The 23,024-nt window shown below is 40.6% G+C and overlaps 1 protein-coding gene across 1 annotated transcript in view; it reads right to left on the minus strand.

Moving 5' to 3' along the window:
- The window catches only part of LOC119882248 (carbonic anhydrase-related protein 10-like), a 121,698-nt gene that overhangs the window by 62,406 nt on the left and 36,268 nt on the right, over window positions 1-23,024 (minus strand). The window contains exon 3 of the mRNA XM_038692241.1: window positions 6,245-6,387. Within this exon, the coding sequence (XP_038548169.1) occupies window positions 6,245-6,387 (143 nt within the window). The remainder of the gene's footprint in view (window positions 1-6,244; window positions 6,388-23,024) is intronic.

A 23,024-nucleotide genomic window follows, 5' to 3' on the forward strand; every position in this document is an offset into this window, starting at 1 on the left:
TGGGGAGCTCCAGTTCTTTGAGGGAACCATGAATGCCAACATGTCCTGTGACCATACTGAAGCAGGATCCCCTCCCTTCAGAGACCGGGCCGCAGGGCAGTATTCCAGCATGATAACGACCCCAAACACACCTCCAAGACGACCGCTGCCTCGCTAAAGAAGCTGAAGGTAAAGGTGATGGAGCGGCCGAGCATGTCTCCAGACCTAAACCCTGTTGAGAATCTGTGGGGCTCCTCAAACAGAAGGTGGAGAAGCACAAGGTCTCTAACATCCACCAGCTCCGTGATGTCGTCATGGAGGAGTGGAAGAGGACTTTAGTGGCAACCTGTGAAGCTCTGCTGAACTCCATGCCCAAGAGGGTTAAGGCAGTGCTGGAAAATAATGGGGGCCACACAAAATATTGACACTTTGGCCCCAATTTGGACATTTTCACTTAGGGGTGTCTTCACTTTTGTTGCCAGCAGTTTAGACATTAATGGCTATGTGATGTGTTATTTTGAGGGGACAGCAAATTTACACTGTTATACAAGCTGTACTCTCACTACTTTACATTGAAGCAAAGTGTCGTTTCTTTAGATACTGTATTTATTATATATTTTTAGTAAAGATAAGGAACCAAATAAGAGTATTGATAAAGAACACACAACATTTTATTAGAGACCCATTCAAATGATCACCTGTTGGTCCCAGGGGAAAAAAAATAATTCATGGGCATTTCCATCACTGGCTACAGTCCCTCAGAAATGTAGACTGTCCCCCTGCCAGCTGTTAACCTGATGATCTCTGCCTGTCTTGCTTGCACATACACATTAGCACAATGTTCAGTCAGTGCATGGAGTGCGTGTGGTGGAGCAGAGTGGAGATAAAATGGAGAGCACAGGAGAAAGAGAGAACTTTAGAAAAAGACAAGGTAGAACTGAGAGGGTACGCATTAAAAAGGAGATAAGCACAGGTGGAAAGTGTCGCAGAATGCTGGAAAATCACAGATATCTTCACAAGCAAGGGAGGTTGGTGCAGGGCCAACACTTCATATCACAACTACCTTTCCCGAGATGGTTTTATGTTGTTGGTGAAAAAATGTAATCATGCTCTGTAGGGAAGCAGGAACTGCGTATGCATGGAAATAATTTGGAAAATAAAGACCCGTATACTCTTTTCTGTCAGTTGGAAGTATCTCCAGTTTTTCAGAGCTACCAGAGCTTCATGATGATAAACAGTCTAGTCAGAGCTCTGAGGAAATGAGATGCAATACAAACACTCCAAAAAGTGCACAAAATGATTTATATTATTTATTATATTTAGTCCTGTTGCCTAAATTATGGAAGTGCTTAAAGCTGAAAATACTTTTTTACTGTTTTAGCCATTTTCTTTTTAACCCCTTGACGCCAATTGTCGCGAATTCGCATCATACCTACACATACCTGAATTTATATATTTTCTATGTTCTAAAGACAAATTAACAATCTTCACTTAATTTAACATTAGCTTGAAAGCAAATGAAAACACAAATAATTTTTTTTATTTTTTGATTGTAAAAAAATTCCGGCGTTAAGGGGTTAACCTCTTAACATTCCTGTAAAATTCATGCAAAACGTCTAGTCAAGGCATATCCAAAGTAAATTGAATGTAATGTAGTTCTTGAACCATTTGGAGTATATGCATGGTTTTGGGCTTCACTCTGGAGTGTCTAACCCAAAAGTCAGAATGACTAAGTGCTACTGGAATTGATTAAACACACTAAAACTAATATTTTTAGTTTCCGCTTGAAAATGCTTGCTAACAAATGCATGCAGACAACTATAGCTGGGACTTATTAGCTGGAAAACAGTAGGACCACAGGATAAAGCATTACCTAGTCCTAGTTTAAATTTCATACCAATACCATGAAAAATGATTATTTTACACAGGTTTTTCTAAGTGTATGTCTTAGCGTATTCTTTCTAAAACAGCACCGCCCCTTGGCTGCTGCTGCATTGCTCCGTATTAGCTGGTAGCTTGAAACAGATGTGTTTGCTGGTAGATCATGAACTTCCTACTTAAAGCTGGATATCGTTATTTTCAGAATTTCATTGGCTACACCAAGCCAGTCATCGACACAATTTCTTGCCATTGGCTCGGCCTACCCACGAAATAATAGAGGCTGGCCCTTTCTTACAGCGTGGGCTCTCGTTGGCTGTTGAAGGCTGTGAAAGGGACATGTGAGCTCTTATTCGGTCGGATTTGGTGTTACTCGAAAGGTTAGAGTTCAGCAGCTTATTTGAATACAAGCTGTCGTAGTTGTTTACATTCAAATCGGAGTTATTACGGTTATAATGACCAACGAGCCACGTCTGCCGGCAAATATGAAACGATGCGGCAGTAGTCCCTGGGGATTTATTGATGGAATGTGTTTGGGACTAAATATTTTTACTGGATTGGATCGTCTGGACCTTTGACAACACAACAAGACAGTTTTTGTTAGAATATGATCGATCGGTGGATTACTATAAGGCTTCATAGGTGAATCGCGGCAATTGTTTCAAAGAAAACAAAGTGTTTCAAAGTTTTGCGCATTCTTTCAGAGCCAAAGCCAACACCTGTCTGATTCCAACACCAACAATCTGGTCAGTCACTTCAATCATATGTGCTTGTCGTCACTAAATATTACTGCTCCTCTAAAGGTTAGGCCTACGTCTAAAGCTAGTAAGCAACCCTGGATAAATGACAGCATTCGCAGCCTAAAAAGGGAATACAGGAAAGCAGAGCGCAGATGGAAAAAATCCAGTCTCCAAGTCCATTACCTCAGTCTGAAGGATTTATTAATTAACTACAATAACTTGGTTAAGGATGTGAGAACACACTATTTTTCTGAACTCATTACTACACATAAACACAATCCCAGGTTTCTGTTTAAGACTGTGGATCAGCTGGTAAACCCAACCCCTCCTTGTGCCTCAGCTGGAAGTAATGATGACTGTGAATTGTTTTTATCTTATTTTACCAATAAGGTGGTGTCAATCAGAGCCTCTATTACCCCCGTGGCCTCTTACTCAGAGGTTCCTCACCAGCAACAAGAGAGTTTTAACCAGTTTTATCCCATCGACTTGTCTGAGCTTTTAAAAACAGTATCACAAATGAGAGTGTCCTCCAGCCCACTTGATGTAATACCTACAAAGTTTTTACTGAAAGTAATAGATTCTGTTGGGCCCCATTTGATCTCTGTTTTCAACAGCTCCCTATCTACTGGTTGTGTCCCTGATTATTTTAAAACGGCTTGCGTGAACCCACTTTTAAAGAAACCTGGTTTAGATCCCTCCCTCCCACATAATTTTAGACCAATTTCAAAACTGCCTTTTATTGCAAAGATTCTAGAAAGAATTGTGTCCAAACAGCTGCTCACTGTACTGGAAAATAACAAAATATTTGAAAAGTTTCAGTCTGGTTTTAGGAAGTACCACAGCACTGAGACTGCCCTGCTTAAAGTCACCAATGACCTTTTAATGTCTGCTGATGAAGGCATGTGCTCAGTCCTGGTACTCCTGGACCTTAGCGCTGCTTTTGACACCATTGATCACAACATCATGTTAGACAGACTGAGGCACTGGGTGGGGATCTCTGGTACTGCCCTAGAATGGTTTTCATCCTACCTGTCAAATAGGAAGTTTTGCGTGTCTGTAAACAACTATGTCTCCTCATTCTGTCCAGTTAAATATGGTGTGCCTCAGGGGTCGGTCTTAGGACCCATTTTGTTTTCCTTGTATCTGCTTCACCTTGGACATATTATCCATAAACATGGCATTTCTTTTCATATTTATGCTGATGACACACAAATATACTTGTATACTATCCACAGACCCTGGAATGCTGAGTTCACTTAACAACTGCCTTTGTAAAGTTAAAAAATAGATGTCAAATAATTTCCTCCAGCTGAACTCAGACAAAACAGAAATCCTGGTCATTGGGTCCCAGCAGATGGCAAATCAAATACTGCCATCTGCTGGTTTCCTAGTAAATAACATTTGGCCTGTGGCAAAGAACCTTGGTGTTTGGTTTGATAGTAATTTAAATTTCGAGCAGCACACCACAAAGCTTGTTCAATCATGTTTTTATCAACTTAGAAATATAGCTAAAATTCGATCTATGTTAACTTTTAAGGACACCGAGACCATTTTACACGCCTTCGTCTCATCACGCCTGGATTATTGCAACAGCCTTTTCACCTGTTTAACCCAAAAATCTATTGATCGACTCCAGACTGTCCAGAACTCAGCTGCCAGGCTTTTAACCAGAACAAAGAAATATGACCACATTACTCCTATTTTAGCTTCATTACACTGGCTCCCAGTATGTCTTAGAATTGACTTTAAAATTCTATTGATCACTTTTAAAGCTCTTCATGGCCTCTCGCCTTGTTATATTTCTGACCTTTTAGTCCCATACGCACCAGCACGTACCTTGAGGTCCTCGGGCAGAGGTCTGTTGTCAGTTCCAGAGTCTCGACTGAAAACTAAAGGGGACAGAGCGTTTGCTGTCAGGGCCCCGAGGCTCTGGAACAGCCTGCCCGAAGCAATCAGGTCGGCTGAGTCAGTGAACTCTTTTAAGTCCCTTCTTAAAACATACTTTTAAAGGAGAGCTTTTCCTGATCTTATTTGACTTTATTTTATCCCTTTTATTTTATTGTATTTTACTAATTTTATATTAATTTTTAATGCTCTTATCTTGTTTTTTTTTTTGTATTATTCTTTACACTTGTTAAAGCACTTTGTAACTTGTTTTTGAAAAGTGCTCTACAAATAAGGATTATTAGAAGCGCTAATTGTACCCGCTGTGGTGATTGTATCTTTAAATGGTTTGCATTGGTTGAATCACGAGGATTTTAGCTTTCAAACGGTGTATCATGAGTATGAAGTTAACATATCAGATGCACATACCGAGAGCTGCCGCCAGGACCTGACAGCCCATGTGCGGGCTTTTGGAATGTTAAGAAAAATACTTGTTACTGGCAGAAACAGTGAGCGTTTTTGCCATCTGATGCTAACTCTGCCATGCTCCTACTGGGTTTGTGTATGTTCTAAACTGCATCAGACACAGTGACTACATTCAGAGCTCTGACAATGATGACCTATGCTTATCCAGGTCAAAAAATAGATTTCGATTTTAGAGCAGAAAAGCGACCGTCAGCAAACATGTGAAATATGTCTCTATTATTATTATTATTATTATTATTATTATATTTTTAAATTTTTTTTATTGATTATTGGTAAAACTGAAGTTAAAATCTTTCAGGGAAAATCTTGTTGCTGAATTGCTGGGCCTTCCTCCATGAATTAGAGGGCATGCAAAATGTAATGCAAGGGAACTCAAAAGTTTATAGGGAAAAATGATCCCGTAGTTCTGTGCCCAAATCTCTAATAACTTCAGTAATTAATTTTGTGTATAAAACTGGCTTTGGTAGACATAAAACATAATTCCAAGCAGGAAATGGATTATCAGTATCAGAAGGTTCATTCTGAAATCCACCTCATCTAGAAAACCCCCAATTCAAATTATGATAGTATTTTAATTTGATATTGTACAAAACAATGTAGAGTATCTTAAGGGTACTTAACCATCTAATTATTTAATTTTACTGATAAGACTTTTGCTAAGGATGTGTACACTTCACTCCAGATTACAGATAGAGCCTTGTAATTCCAGACACATCAGTATAACTACATTTGTATAGACTGTAAACAGTTCCTCTTCCCTTGAGCTGAAAATACCTCAGTGTGATATCACTTCATTTAAATATGGTCAATAACTAAAATACACTATTAATCCAGGGTGCAATGTACAACAACTCCAAAAAAGCTGTGCTTTTAACAGTGATTCATGGTGCTCTAGGGAGGATTTTTCCTGTAAAGATTAACTGTGATTGCTCTGTAAAGGGCTAAAATTGTAATGCCTTCTGAGCCTAGCAAATGCAGTTGGGAATTTTAAAGCCTTCGGATATGGATGAAAAGCTCATACTCTCTGTCAGACAGAAGTTTCCCTGCGTCTTGATTTAGAGAATATGTCCTGTTCTGTTCCCAGCCGCTGTGGTAAATTAAAGCCCAGTGCTGTCAGTGAAGGACAGTCCCGCTCTTTACGTAACGTTTGATGTCTCCAAACATTGGCCTGAAAGCGTCCAAGGACACGGCATGGATCAAGCCCCTGAGGATGTGTTCAGAAACATTCATTCATCCAAAGACAGATGTCAGGTCATCTAAATGGTGGCATCTGTTACCTTGCGTCCTCCGGTGTTGAGCCTCAGAGGGGTCAGGTAGGGGTCAAAGATCATATGACTGGTCTCGATGTCAATGGGCGACTGCCTCTTCCCTATGGCGCACAGGTTCCAGGCTGAGTGCACCAGACCCCAGAAGGATGGGACTGGAGGTGGGATGAGGTTGAGGCAAAAGAGAGGGAGAAAAGACAAAGAAGCAATAATTAGTGTGTGTGTGTGTGTGTTCTAATGCTCCACAAGATCAAACCATAAAAACAGAAAGAAAGTGAGCAGACGAGCTTCATTATGATAGGACAGGGGAAATGGGGAGTTTAGGGAGATTTGAATTTACATATGGCTTCATTAAAGTCTGACTAAAATAAGAGCTTTCATTAAAGTCTCCAGGTTATTATCTGCCAGTATAACGAAAGAAGAGAAACAGACTTTATTAAAATCTGTCTATAAGTTCTGTCTTTCGTTGCTTATATTCTACAGCAGTGGTTCCAAACCTTTTGGTCTTGTAGCCCTTTTAAATGAAGCAATGTCTACTTGTGAGCCACATCACAGGCTATGACTATGAACTCAGTGGTGGTCATAGGTCAGGGATTTGTTTCATTTGATTTCTTGAGTCCTGAGGAGGTGAACATTTTTCTGCAAAACATTTCTTTCTTTTTGTGACCCCTGAGAATTTTCGTTTGACCCCCTGGGGGTTTCCAACACCCAAGTTAAGAGCCACTGAGTAACAATATGTATGACTACCAACCCAGGAGGGTGGCCTGAATGCCTTCCTTGATACGAGAAGTTCACAGAGTCTAGTTCCACCTTTAGTGGTTGATGTTTTGAGTCAACATTAGCAAGCAGTGTAGGTTTAAAAGTTTACTTCAACAATTTCACATTGCACCCCTGTAACACTGTTGGACTCACGATGGACAGTTTAAACAAAATTTCAAAATTGATGCAGTTCAAACAGTTCAGTTGAGTCGGAGATTCTGGTGTATTATGTTAGTAGTAATGTGATGTAGGCTCGAGCCTCTAGCCTCAAGCAGAGATAAGGAGCGAGCTACAGAGGTCTGGTAAGCTCACTCCTTTCTAACCCCACACTCTCAGATGTTTTTCATTTTCAAACTTGAAGTGTTCAGCCCCAAATGACGCAATCTATCGGCTTTCCCACAGTTCCCTTTGGAGCCACAAAAAGCTCTATAGTACTTTTTTCACATATGCAGTAGTACTCCCCAAGAAGTAAACAACTATAAACAGACTTTGATGTGTAAAATCAGCGTACTTCCCCGTAATGTAATGGTGAGTTCCTGGAAATATGATTCCCGTGAATCAGAAAGTCTAAAGTTCTGGTCACGGCAGAAAGTGGCACAGAAAGGTTTCCGTATGTTCTTACAAGACAGTTGGCCTGTAATCAACCGCTGGCAGTTTATTCAAGAAACATTTTTATATATAGATAGATAGATAGATCTCTCAAAGTGAAAAGTGCAACACAACTAATATGATAGCATATTTTGTTTCCCTTAAATGTTGGTGCCGTTTAGACGGATTGCTATTGGTCAATAGCATGGATTTTTGTGTCAAAGTTCTCTGAATTTGAAGCTGATGAAAAAGATTCCTGCATATTTTCTTTGCTCCTGTGACTGATTGCAGAGATTACATTTTAATGAAGTAGTTAAGCTCAGATATGTCACTGTTTTAAATGCTGGTGTGACTGGGCAGGAAGCAGGGTTGACTGTAACAGATCACATATTTAGCACAGAGGAAGAGGACCCAAATGCAGTAATTTAATTAAAGGTACTTTACTAAATATAGGCCTGTAATCTGAAACTGGGAGGCATGCTGAACATACCACATATCCAGCAAGGTAAAGGCAGACAAATACATGTGCATGTAGCAGATAGTAGGAAGTATTACAGGAAAAGGGAACAGGGGGACAGGTGCAGGGATGGCTTTAACCACTAAAGCAGGTGAGAAACCCAAACCATGGGGCATCTGGAAGTGGTAAAGTGCCCTGTATTTTAAACAAACAATGGGATTTGATGAGGGACGAGCTAATTAAGCTAACATTAGCGCTGTTAGTTGGTTGAAAACACTGTATCTGACTTTTTAAAGTTTTCAGCTAAAGTAATTGAGTCTTAAAAATTTACTTGGTAGCAACATACACTGAACAAAATGACAAACTTTTGTTTTTGCCCCAATTCATCATGAGCTGAACTCAAAGATCTAAGACTTTCTCTATGTACACAAAAGGCCTATTTCTCTCAAATAGTGTTCACAAATCTGTCAAAATCTGTGTTAGTGAGCACTTCTCCTTTGCCAAGATAATCCGTCCACCTCACAGGTGTGGCATATCCAGATGCTGATCAGACAGCATGGGGATTGCACAGTTCACTAACAAGGTCCACGCCAATATGAGGTCTTACAGGGTAGTTCATTTGGATAATGAGGAGTATCTCTGATGGAGGGATCGAGGGGAGGTGTCGAGGTGTCGAGAGAAGAGGGATGTAGGGGTCGAGGATGAAGAAGTCGAGAATGGAGGGATGAAGGGGATTGTTTAGAGTTTGGTGGCTGGAGCGGCTAGGAACCTGGGGGTCGAGATTCAGGGTGGGGGCTCATCTAGATAAGCGGCTTGCTTATGAACCCCCCTGTGGTTCCTGTTGTAGAAAAAGACAAAGATGATTAATTGACAGAATTATGGATTTTAGCGTGCATGTCTTTCATGGTGGGAGGAAACCCACGCAAACATGGGGAGAACATGCATAGTCTGCACAGAAAGGCCTGGCCTGAGTGAGATCTAAACCCAGAAACTTCTTGCTGTGAGGCCGCAGTGCTGTCCACTGGGCCAATGTGCTGCCCGTTAAAAGAGGTGAGAAAACAGGGTTTGGGTGGGAGGGATGTGAGAACTGAGAAAGGGGAGAGAAAAGGGGTTAGATGGGCTTATATATGTGAGTGCATGTGTGGATTAGAGAGGCACAGGAGGATGAAATGAGTGAAGCACGGGTGGTTGATTGGAGGAATTGAATGAGGCGCAGGTGGTTGAATTAGTGAGGAGAGTTTGGTAGTACATCCAACCAGCCTCAAAATCGCAGACCATGTGTAACCACACCAACCCAGGACCGCCACATCCAGCATCTTTACGTCCAAGATTGTCTGAGACCAGCCACCCGGACAGCTGCTGCAACAATTGGTTTGCATAACCAAAGAATTTCTACACAAACTGTCAGGAACCATCTCAGAGAAGCTCATCTGCATGCTCATCATCCTCATCGGGGTCTTGACCTGACTGCAACTTCGCACAGCCATTGAAGAGGAGTGGACCAACACTCCACAGGCCACAATCAACAACCTGATCAACTCTATGCGAAGGAGATGTGTTGCACTGCGTGAGGCAAATGGTGGTCACACCAGATACTGACTGGTTACCGGACCCCCCCAATACAGTGAAACTGCACATTTTGGAGTGGCCTTTTATTATGGCCAGTCTAAGGCACACCTGTGCAATACTCATGCTTCATGCTGTCTGATCAGCATCTGGATATGCCACACCTGTGAGGTGGATGGATTATCTTGGCAAAGGAGAAGTGCTCACTAACACAGATTTTGACAGATTTGTGAACAATATTTAAGAGAAATAGGCCTTTTGTGTACATAGAGAAAGTCTTAGATCTTTGAGTTCAGCTCATGATGAATGGGGCAAAAACATAAGTGTTGCGTTTATAATTTTACTCAGTGTAGGAGAGTGAGGCTAAAACTACACGTCCCAGACACAAAGTCAGAATCCTCACCAGCTGATATGATAACAGAACCTTTCTCTGGGGAAATGGCTTGGCAACTGGTCATTTGCCAAATCTTCATTCTAATTGTTGGCTGTTAACCAAAACACACACTCTAATTCTATGATACAGGGGTCTATATGTTATGATATGTGAGTCTACAAGCAGAAAACATCAGAGAATTACTTAGTGATTACTGGGACCTTCTGTCCTGCGGTGGTGGACTTGAAATTATATTGGCTGATTAGACTGAAATGTCAGGCTGAGAGCTGACCTGCAGCCAGCCAGATGTGGGCTGTATGACTTGACTGCAACAAACAGAAAGGAAGAGGTCTCCAGAAAGCCTTATATGACCTTATTAAAGCCACTGTAACTTTGACACATGCACACATTTGACATTTTCTCTCTTCTTCTGTCTTGCCTTCTATCTCTCTCTGTCTGTCTCTCTCTCTCACACTCACACACACACACAGATGAGAGGGCTTATCACTAGCTCAACTGTCATAATGCTTGTCAGAGACCAGCTTAATGACAACTCGCAGTGTTAAACAGCTGTCATTGTGATCAAAAACTCATCAACAGCAGTCAGTGTGCTCAGCTAAAGGGGGGAAATGTTTAAATGCTTGATAGATGTGGACTTAATATGAATTATTTTTTTAATGCACACAAGGCTATTTTCCAGCTGCATGCTGTTTTCATATTCATGCACACTGATTCGCACCTGGGAGCTGCCTGGAACAACCACAGCCCTCGACTCTACCTCTACCGTTTTCACTCTCTCCTCCCATCCCTCCCCCTTACTTTCTCTCTCATTCTCTCCATCCCTTCATCCACCCCTCTCGGGCAGTATTCAGCGGAGGAGTGAAGTGACAGATGTGGAGGCCCTGATCTGCAGAGTGCAATCCTGACCCCTGCTCGGCACACAGCCACATGGCAACACACTGTTATATCACCCAGCTGTGTGTGTAAGTAGGTTTGTGTGTGAGAGACAGACAGAGACTGTGCCAGGAAGTGCATGTAGGTGTGTAGAAACAAGCTATCTGGGGCTATGGAAAAAGTTGAATGTGTATCTCGTCATGTACGTGTGGTTTTGTACATCAAAAAGGGAATATGTAATTAAGCTAGGATGCCTGAAGCCCCCTGCACAGTCTGCAATAACAGCAATCTTTAATGTTGATTGCATGTCACACTATGCGAGATGGGTCTAACCTAATGTTCAGACTATATAGCAGTTGCGAGGTATGTCAAATTGTGCGATGAACAGAGTTGGGGAGCAACGGATTACATGTACTACTACTACTACTTTATGATCCGCGACTGCACTGGCCAGCAGCGAACAAAAAAACATACACACCGCTGTATTTTATGGGAATGCATTGTAGTTTTTGAGTATATTTAATTATTTTAGCACTCTGCCTGACTCAGGCTTGCCTGACCTGGTCTTGTTCAGGGCAGAGCTGCCTTGCTAATACAAACTGAAGAGGCAGATGTCATCCTGAAGTTTCCAGCATAATCTGATTCACTGTATACAACAAAAACACTAATACGTATTAAAATAACTGTAAAAAATATTTATGCCTGTGTCACCTGACGCTGGTCTCCAAACCACCTTTTGTCAAGAGAACACACGTGAAATGTGAAACCCGGAAATGATGCGAAACTACTGTTGTTTGTTATTGTAAAGATAAAGACAAAGAATATGGGTGAAAGAATGGATTAGCACACGCAGGTAGCAGGGATTGTCTGAGCTATGGAGAGAGCTGGAGGTGAGTAAAAAGTGTTTTGCGGTGAAAAAGTAGGTGCCTGCTCTGCTGGCTGCCTGCTCTCATTGGCTGGATGTGGATGTAGATGTTGAGTCGGCCGACTCTTCCAGATATTTGGCATGCTATATATCTGGCAGACGTTGGCGATGTGTCAGAAATGTGTCGGGGAGCCACGTGCGGCACCCCGCAATCACCCCCCTCTCCCTGCTGAAAACCTCCAGTGCTTGAGTAAAGGTGTAAACACCTTCATAAAGTCTATGGTAAACACAAACAACTCTCCTGGTACAGAGCTAATCTGACCAATTGTTGCACAGCTAACTGAGCTAATAACAGCTAGTTAGCTTGTTAACTAACTTCAGCAACAAGTAAAGCTATCTTTCCATCAGGAAACTCACAGAGTTGAGGCAGAGCAGCCGGGGGACATCAGAGAAAAAATTTGAATATATTTCTCCAATATTTCTCCATCAAATATGATCCAGTTTCACCAAAATCAGTGAAAAAAACATGTTTTTGTACAGTAATCAGTGGGGCCCGGTCCCAGGAACACTATGCTTCAGCAGCATTATATTGAGAAATCTTTTCATTAAGTGCAGAATGATTCATTAACATTTTAAAAGGCTTTTCCAAAAACCTAACTCTTAAATATCATCAAGAATATACTATATAAGAATAATACAAAACACATTTTTTGTCATTGATGGACCACACACTGCCACAGTGGTGACATAGTGCAAAGCATATCTTCATTCTGTCCAGTTAAATATGGTGTGCCTCAGGGATCGGTCTTAGGACCCATTTTGTTTTCCTTGTATCTGCTTCACCTTGGACATATTATCCATAAACATGGCATTTCTTTTCATATTTATGCTGATGACACACAAATATACTTGCCCGTCAGATCCACAGACCCTGGAATGCTGAGTTCACTGCCTTTGTGAAGTTAAAAAATGGATGTCAAATAATTTCCTCCAGCTGAACTCAGACAAAACAGAAATCCTGGTCACTGGGTCCCAGCAGATGGCAAAACAAATACTGCCATCTGCTGGTTCCCTAGTAAATCACATTAAGCCTGTGGCAAAGAACCTTGGTATTTGGTTTGATATTAATTTAAATTTCGAGCAGCACACCACAAAACTTGTTCAATAATGTTTTTATCAACTTAGAAATATAGCAAAAATTCGATCTTTTAAGGACACCGAGACCATTTTACACACCTTCATCTCATCACACTTGGATTATTGCAACAGCCTTTTCACCTGTTTAACCCAAAAATCTACTGATCGACTCCAGACTGTCCAGAACTCAGCTGCCAGGCTTTTAACCAGAACAAAGTAATATCACCACATTACTCCTATTTTAGCTTCATTACACTGGCTCCCAGTATGTTTTAGAATTGACTTTAAAATTCTATTGATCACTTTTAAATCCAACAAAGGTTAAAGTCAAGCGCAACTGGACTTGGTTGAAGATACTGGAAGACGTTTGTCCCTCATCCAAAAGGACTTCTTCAGTTCTGACTGACTGGCAGGGAAACGCAGCTATTTAATACTGCTGGTTTGTTAGTGTTCCTGGTTGCTGTGACGACAGTCGTTAGGACTACCGGACTAGATTGCTTTTCTTGTGTTTGGGTGTGCAGTCTTTGGGCCTCAGTTGCCCTTGACTTTAACCTTCGTTGGACTATGACCTGAATGACTGAGAATCTTCATAGACATCACTTTTAAAACTCTTCATGGCCTCTCGCCTTGTTATATTTCTGAACTTTTAGTCCCATACACACAGCACGTACCTTGAGGTCCTCGGGCAGAGGTCGGTTGTCTGTACCAGATTCTCGACTGAAAACTAAAGGGGACAGAGCGTTTGCTGTCAGGGCCCCGAGGCTCTGGAACAGCCTGCCCGAGGAAATCAGGTCAGCTGAGTCAGTGAACTCTTAAGTCCCTTCTTAAAACATAATAGGAGAGCCTTTCCCGATCTTATTTGACTTTATTTTATCCCTTTTATTTTATTCAATTTTACTAATTTTATATTTATCTTAAACGTGTATTTTAGTCTTTTCTTTTCTTTATCTTGCATTGTTTTTGTATTATTGTCTTTACACTTGTTAAAGCACTTTGTAACTTGTATTTGAAAAGTGCTCTACAAATAAATATTATCATTATTATTATTATAAAAACATTTAAACATAGATTTTGATTTCATGGGAATGGAAGATTTTGTACATGTTTCTCTAAAAATACACAGAGCAGACAACGCATCATTGATACTTCTCTTTTCTTCATATGCCTTTTTGACATTGAAGTAATCCAAAAATGTCACGATCGGTGGTGTGGAGGCAGGTTGGAGGACCCAAACGCAGGACACAGAGCGGAGCAGGTATAGTTCAACGGGGGTTTATTGATGGAAAACAAACTAAAGGCGAGCACACTTACTGACAGAGTGGCTGGTTAACAGAAATCCAAAGGTACAGGGAGTCAAGACAAGCAAGGCTGGTTACAGGCAGGCAGAGAGTACCCGCACGACAGACTGGGGGGTAACATGAACAATGACCGGACAAAGACGAGACAGAAACACCAGGTATATATTTACAGGGACTAACGAGCAGGGCGGGAGCAACACAGGTGACAGACATGAGACTAAGGACGCAGAGAGAGAGAGCAGAGGAAAACAGAGAGACTTGACATGACAAGCAGACCTGGGGCAGAGTGAATAAGCGAGAACACAGAACACAGTACAGAGCTTAACAGAGAACACAAGACCCGGAGTAAACCCTAAAGACATGAACTAACGTACAAGACCAAGAACATGACATGGAATCAAAGACCAACTTAATAACAGATAATGAACTGACCACACAATAACTCAGAGGAACTCAAAACACAACAGACTACATGGCAGATACTGGACACTAGACAGGACAGAACCCAAAACTCAACATACTAAGGCAGATACCAAACCCAAAAGTGCAACACAAAGGATGGCCAACCGGCAGAGCGTGACACAAAAATAACTAAAAGTAATCAGATTACATTCCTTTTATTTTGTGGTACTTGGATTAAGGTACTGATTACAAGTTTTTAACAAGTAATTAGTAATTGTACTGGATTACATTTTTAAAGTAATCCTCCCAACCCCGGCAGTGATGGCCTCTTGCATCATAGTGCTACTGTATGATGTAAATGCAATGAAGACCAATACTCATATACAATACATCTACAGACAAACATATACATATCAATACAGCCATGCTAACAGTGCTAACTGAGCCAAATGCTAATGTCAGCATGCTATCATGCACGTTTAGCTAGACTGTTCTCATCTGAGGGCATCCAATACCAACACTTTCAGAAGACCAGAAAACAGGCCAGAAGTGCATGTTAAGGTATTGACAGCCCCCCGAAGCCCCCTACTCTTACCATAACCATCACAATTGTTATTGCCTAAACCTAAGTCAGTGACTTTATGCATGTCGACTGGCTAACCCTACCTAGCACATCGGCTGTGAGGCCAATGTGCTAGGTAGCGTTAGCCTCCTTTGTGTTGCTGCGACGTAGCAAATGGTGGTGTTTCATACGGATGCTGAAGGGTACCTTTAGCGTCAAATAATCACGCTTTGTCACACTGTCTGAAAGCATCAGTAATGATGAACTGAGATGGTTTAGCAGGTATCACATGGAACATATTGTATTGGCATGCTAATATTTGCTATACTGTAGCTGAGGCTTATGTTTTTAAGGTTTTTGGTCATTGTCCAAGGTATTGGAAAAAATAAAAGTTTGACCTGAAAAGTTTGGGGTTACCAATATTATTCTGGGGCAAACTCAAATAGAGATATTTCAGCCTGAACCAAAGTGGTGGACCAACTGAATGACCCAGCAATATTGCTATCCCTTTTCCAATTTATGTGCAATTTTATTCAATGTGCACAATCTCTTTGTATATTCAAAAGTGTACTTATTCTTTAAAGTCTGTTCTTATAGAATTTTTCAGTTATATTTGTGAACCAGATGCCTCATAATTTTGTTCAACTGTGCACTTGTCCTGTGTATAGTCTAAATGACAGTAAAGTTAATCTTGATCATGAATTTGGAGGACAACAGGATAACATCTGTGAACCTTGTGCACAATAGACGATCATAATGATATTGCAAAAGTGTCTGGACACCGTTTCGTCAATATTCACAATGAATTTTGGATGAGTTGTGTGTAATCCAAATGCTTTTCAGTCTCCCTTATTTTTTATTTGATAAGTTAATTTCAGTGGTGGAGAGATGCGACGGGTGTGAGGTGGAGAGATATGTGATGCACCATAGGCGGGCATTGCATAAAGGGAACACTACTTTCTGCACTGACACAGAACATTACTATTGGACGTGTGGAATCGTCTGAAATGCAAGTAATCCCTATGGATACTGAGCTAAATATTGTCATTGGTTGATTAGATGCAGGTTTTAGCAGCAACATCATACATTTCTGACACTCTCAGAATTTGACGAAGCCTGACTTTGGTCTGCAAAGCTCTACATTAGCCATCAGTGGACTTGTCTCACAATGTGATCTAGGATCCTGTATGTTTATTAACATCAGGAGACAAGAGAAAGGACCAAATCACAAAAAGATGCCAAACACAGACCTGAGGCAGCAGGAGACAGAAGACGAGTGCTTCTAAACATTGATGATTTTTAACCTTAGCAGGGTCAAGAAGTGGAGAAAGGAGTGAGGGACACTGAGAGAAGGAGAGCGATGGGGAGAGGAAGGCGGCAGAGGGATGAGGATAGAGGGAGAAACCCCCAGGGACCCACCATCCTTTTTTCTAATTAATAAATCTGACTGGGTTCAAATGGTGGGGAAAAGAGAGAGAGAGAGAAAGGCAAAGACAACAAGAGAAGAGGGAGATAAAGAGTGAGGGAGGACAGCCGGAGGATCCGCTTCTTAAAGGAAAACACTGAGTTTTCAGGAGGAGTGTAAAGTGATTACAACATACTTAATCCTGAATTTTTGCGCAGTAATAGAAGCTTAATGAAGAGTAATGTTAAAGCACAAGTACATGATATTCTAGATTTGTCTAATGTCAACAAATCTCATGAAAAAAACAACAATTAATTGATCCACTAACAAGCTTTGTGTGCGTGTTCAAACCCTGCTATATCGTATTCCTCTGTGCCATTGAGCTCCATTGTTGTCCAAAAACTATTGAAAACTCATCAGTGAGCAACACAGTTGCACTGGGTGACATTTTCCTTCATTACTATGAGCACACACACTGTTACATTATTTGGATTCAGTCCCACATACACTGTGGTACCAAGTCCGACTGTTTAAGGAAATTACTGAGCCTTTCTTAGTGAAATGAAACAATTTTTTGTGAGCTGTTTTTAAAGAATCACGTCTTCACGAGTGGACATTGGGCTCAGAGCCACAGACAAAGTGGGGAAGTCAGAGAGTACTGAGAGACGGACTTCTAGATTTTTATTAACAGGATGTGTTTAGAGTAAATAGCCTACAAGATTAGGAGTCTACAGCTTAGCATAAACCTTGGAAGCAGTCTTTGCCTAAGCTAACCGGCAGCTGCCTCCAGCTGTTGAACACAAATATCTGAGAGTGGCATCAATCTTCTCATCTAACTCTCGGCAAGAACGTGAATTAGCAAAATGTCAAATTATTCCTTTAAGTAAAAGTGACAAAATTGCATTATAAAAGTACTTCTTTACAAGTAAAAGTTTGTAATGAAAATGTCACGTAAGTAAAAGCACATATGTATTATTAGTAAAATGTACTGAAAGTATTCATAATACAGAAAGACAACACCTGCGAATGTTATACTGTATGCTGTACTTTACTGTACATGGTACTTTATACAAGTAAAGTACTTGCACTTTAGTATTTACTCAAGTAAAGTAAAAGTACCTCAAATGTGTACTTAAGTACAGAGCTGGAGTAAATCCACCACTGGTGAGTTAACTCCACATGTGCTGAGGTTTGAAAGTTAGATGAGAAGATCATTACCACTCTTGTTGTTTATCTGTTTTATTAATATAAGGCTACAGCCAGCATCCCGTTAGCTTAGAAACTGCTTAGCTTAAACTGGAAACCAGGGGAAACAGCTGGCTTGGCTCTGTCCAAAGGTATCAAAATCCGCCTACCAGCATCTCTAAAGCTCACTGATTCACATGTGAAATCTCATTTGTTTAATCCATACATAAACAAAACTGTAAAAACAGCAATTTGCTGTTTTAAGGGGGTTATGCATCGGACTATTTCTTGGCTGGAAGCACTAACTTCCTGGAGTGCTGGTTGACTGGCATGTAGCCCACTGTTTGTTTTCGCTGAGAAAACAGCAATTGCTTCATTTCAAATTAAACACACAGCTCATGGAATTTAGGGCATATACCAAGTATCCAGTTTATCCACCAATGAAGACGAAGCAACAGAATAAGAGCTAAATAAGAATTCAACATAAGAGCAAGACAATGGAGAAAAGATGTGAATGTGTGAGCAGAAGAGACAGAAGAGAAGAGCTCGCAGAGAGACTGGCGAATTTTGATTGGACTTTGACTGGAAGTGTGATCCACTATCGGGGAGCCAAGAGTGCAGGCCTGGTGGGTGGATGACTGAGCGAGCAGGGCCAAGCAGTTGGTGCTGGAAATCACAAGCTGAGATGAGGTGTGAAGCTGGATTGTGGCCCGTTTGTTCTGCACTCATAAAATGAATGTTTCCTTGTGCGTGTCACACTGTGTGCTTCGACTTGTCAAGTCAAATCAATATGGAGTGACCCACCTCTCTCAAAAAACAATAGCTATTAAGTAGATTGGTTACTTGTAAAAATATGAGTTTTGCCACTTTCAGAATTGCTGTGTCACAGCGGGGAACGCACGCCGCTGTCACAAAGCCTGCAAATGCTCACATTAACCTTTCTTGTTCTTTATAAAAGCTATTTATCCTCTGAAATGATTTCATTATCAGCTCCTGCCTCACTGGAAGCCATAATAGAAGTCCCTTATCAGACATCCATTCTGTTTAGTACTGCAGCTCTCTGTTTCTATTTGTCTAAGTTTCCGTGTGCACACACACACGCACACACAAGTGCAGCTGGAAGCACTGGAACAGTCTTAAAAATAGGGATGTACGCGTTCTTCCACATCATACTTTTGTCTATATGTATGTCCTTTGTTGCTCCGCAAATCACATCACAAAGCATTTCCTAAAACTGCTTCATAAATACATGCATTTGACTTGATTTCGACAGCAAAAAATTCCTTTCACTAGGGACACCTTAAAAATAAAAAGTTTCTTAACAATTATCCTACCAGCATATTTAACATACAAGGACTTACTTGTATTACTACCTGACTAGCTTTCATTTATACATTATACATCATTTATAGGGGATTCCAAGTACAATCCCCTTTAACTAGTACTTCAAGTCTAGTTACCATCCTTTGATGGTTTCATTTCATTTTCAGTAATTATCGAGTTAAATAAGGAACCATGGCAAACACGAACTCTACAAATAGTTCCATGTATTTAAACTGCATAGTTAAAATTTGTGTTAAATTAGTGCTTTTGACTGGGGTTCCCCAGGAACCCATTTAAAGAAAAAGAAAGCACTAATTAAAACAAATTAGGAACAGAGTAAAATTTCAATGACAAAATAAAGTACCTGTGAGACAAGACAAAAAGTGTACCTCTGGGGTCAGCGGGTACCGCAGTCGGTAGGAGTAAGGGGAAATGGCTGATATGTTATGATGTCATAATGATCTTATGTAATACAACAGAGAACCAGAGTTCAATTCAAGTTTTACAGACCTCTTAAGCAAGGTCAGTGTAAACCACTAGTGGGCCGCTGGGAAAAATTAGGTAGGGATCATTATTGATTACCCCCACCCCCCACATACATATATATATATATATATACACACATACATGAATAAAACATATTTCATTATTGTTATTTAGAGTTTAAAACCCAAAAACTCAATTCTGTGTGGGTGTGGCTTTATCAGTTTTAATTTACGAGGCTGGCAATATTACAAAATGACTCTTGCTAAATCCTGATTGGTGCACGGAATAACATCACCTTTTTCCAAAAACAAATAAACAAACAATAAACAGAAATACAGAAATCTGTCATGTGAAATAACCTCAATTGTTCTAACTTTGGCAGAAAAATACATGTGTCCATGCAGGACTCAATTGCTTAAGACTATTGCTAATAATTAAATTTCCAAAAACAAATTGCTACACTGTAAACCTGCAGCCTGCAGGGACTGGGGCTGAGGGAAGTTGCCTGGTGGGTAATCCAACTTCTAGAGGAAGTGATAAACTGAAGGATTTATGTTTCCTTTTGGGCTGAGAACATATTAATACTCTAATACCATTTTTAAGAAGTTGAAAAATGCACAGAGCTGAAAACAGGGCTACTTTTTCTTAGCTCATGAACCATTTTGGAGATACATAAGAAAACATGAACACTTTTTTACAGGAAGTCTCCTGTAAAAAAAATCATAATCTGGTTGTAATTATAGGAAATTAAGTTTTGAGACAGGTTTTTTGTTGGATTTTAGTTAGTCATGCTGCAGTTCTAAGCACTTGTGGTTTTTAAGAGACAATATCTTGAATTAACGGATTCATTTTGATAGACCTTGCAGAAATTGCAGAGTTTCACTAATAGCCTTAATATTTCTAGCGACAGCCCTACTTGAGTGAGACTGTGTTCATTGGTGTAACTACTATAAAGCTGCTTTAAAAGGTAGTAAAATGAAATGTGAGCACTGTATGACATCTGGGCCACTGTGAGCACAGTGTGTGCTTTACACACAGTGAATCAGCCATTAGCTTTCCATTAGCATCCTACTAACCACGCATTAGGCCAGCGCAAGGCTTAAGAGGCTATTACCCATTCTGATCCATATTGCTTTGGTATTTTACACACACAAACATGTAAACATAGACATGCATAGACACACATGTACACAAACAGTTTCCAATGCATTGCCATCTTTTTAAACGGAGAACATGGATTATGTTGATTATGGGATTTCCTCAAGAGCAGTACACTAGCATCCCTGTTAGAAAGAGGTCCTGTATGGACTTTCTGTCACAGACTATTACTTCTGATGTTGATATCATGGTCTAGAATATGGCAAATGATGTGTTGTGGGGAGTGGATGATAAGATTACAGGATCATGTTACTCCACTAAAACTGAAGAAATATTGGTTCATAGTTCAACCGTGTCATTTTCTCTGAGAATGGGGGGGTGGCATGTTGCCCCTTTCAATTTTTCCCCATGCGCTCACAGCAATAAGCTTTAGGGAAGTGCATCCAGAATATATTCAAAGCTTTTCACTTTTTCCACATTTTATTGTGTTACAGCCTTATTCCAAAATTGATGAAATTCATTATTTTCCTCAAAATTCTACAAAAAATACCCCATAATGACAATTATGAAAGACATTTGTTTGAAATCTTGAAGCATTCACAGCCTTTGTTTGATACTTTGTTGATGCACCTTTGGCACCAATTACAGCCTCAAGTCTTCTCAAGCTCCATTAGGTTGGATGGGGAGCGTCGGTGCATAGCCATTTTCAGATCTCTCCAGAGATCTGGCTGGGTCACTCAAGAACATTCACAGAGTTGTCCTGTAGCCACTCCTCTGTTATTTTAGCTGTGTGCTTAGGGTCATTATCCTGTTGGAAGATGAACCAGTTCCTGCCGCAAAAAAACATCCCCACAGCATGATGCTGCCATCACCATGCTTCACTGTAGGGATGCTATTAGGCATGTGATGAGCGGTGGTTTCCTCCAGACATGACGCTTGCCATTCAGGCCAAAGAGCTTGTTTCATCAGACCAGAGAATTTTGTTTCTCACAGAATGAGAGTCCTTTAGGTGCCTTTTGGCAAACTCCAGGTGGGCTGTCATGTGCCTATTACTGGAGGAGGGGCTTCCGTCAGACCACTCTACCATACAGGCCTGATTTTGGCCGGGCGGCCACTTCTAGGAAGAGACTAGTTCTAAACTTCTTCCATTTACGGATGATGGAGGCCACTGTGCTCATTGGGACCTTCAATGCTGCAGGAATTTTTCTGTACCCTTCCCCAGATCTGTGCCTCGATACAATCCTTGATACAGTCTCGGACGTAGAGTTCATGGCTTGGTTTGTGCTCAGACATGCACTATTAAAGGGGCATTAGGGAGTTTTCAGAGGCCACTAGGTGCGGTTTTAAGATTGCAACCAGGTGTGTGCTCGCTTGAACTCATGAGCGAGCATTAATCCAAAACACAACCGCTTTCATACAGAAATCTTGCAATAAACATAGACAGTAATGTGATACAATCAAGCTCACGAACATCTTCCCAGTGCTCCCAACTGCTTAGGAGCAATAAGCAAGACATTAATGAACTCAAAAAGATACAATGATGAGATCTCATCTGTTACTTTCATTTATCCTATTGTAATCTCAATTCAGTCTCCATTTGTCTTACCCAAGTCTCAAAACCTCAATCTCTCTTCATCTCATCCTTTTCTCCTAAGGGGTTTTAGGAGCAACATTCAGATTGGAGTGATCTCAAAAAGATACTATTGAGATCTTAGTGTTTTCTCAATAGTTAAAGAAAAGACTATTCTGAGCAAAAGATTTTTCCTCTGGGTGCTGGTAAATAGATTTTATTATCTGCATTAGGACAGAGTTGGCCTAGTTGTTTCCCTCTCTTTCCAGTCTATATACGTATTGCTGGCTCTAACTACATAACAAACAGACATTAAAGTACTACAAATCTCCTTATCTAAGTCTCAACAAGAAAGTGAGTAAGCATATTTTCTAAAATGTTGAAATGTTCCTTCAAACACCAACCAGTCTAGCACACAAGTCTTTGTAGCTGTGACCTACAATGACTTGGCGCTGACAATGTATGACTACTTTAGAAGTCCTTTGACCTTGAAGTCCTTGTGTTTAATATAAAATATAAAAATAATATTATGCATTTGCACTGCAAGCTTTGCAGGATGTTCTCTTCAGGTTGGTCCATTATGCAAGTGCAGTACACACAAGAACCCTCAAAGAAAATTGAGATTCCAAATTTTACTGACAGCTGTTGTCAGTCAAAAAATAATAATAATGTGGGCCAAATAAAATGCCTTGGTGCTTTCAAACAATGATGCAACTCCAATGTAATCCACTTTGTGTCCCTTCCCATTTACTGTCTCTCTGTTCATCTCTATCCTGCTCACATATTTCTTTACCTCTAACACAGAGTAAGAAGGATAACATATT

Source organism: Micropterus salmoides, unplaced genomic scaffold (assembly GCF_014851395.1).
Source record: "Micropterus salmoides isolate LMB-PRFRI ecotype aquatic unplaced genomic scaffold, ASM1485139v1 Ms_hic_scaffold_10, whole genome shotgun sequence".
In the NCBI taxonomy this organism is placed as follows: Eukaryota; Metazoa; Chordata; class Actinopteri; order Centrarchiformes; family Centrarchidae; genus Micropterus; species Micropterus salmoides.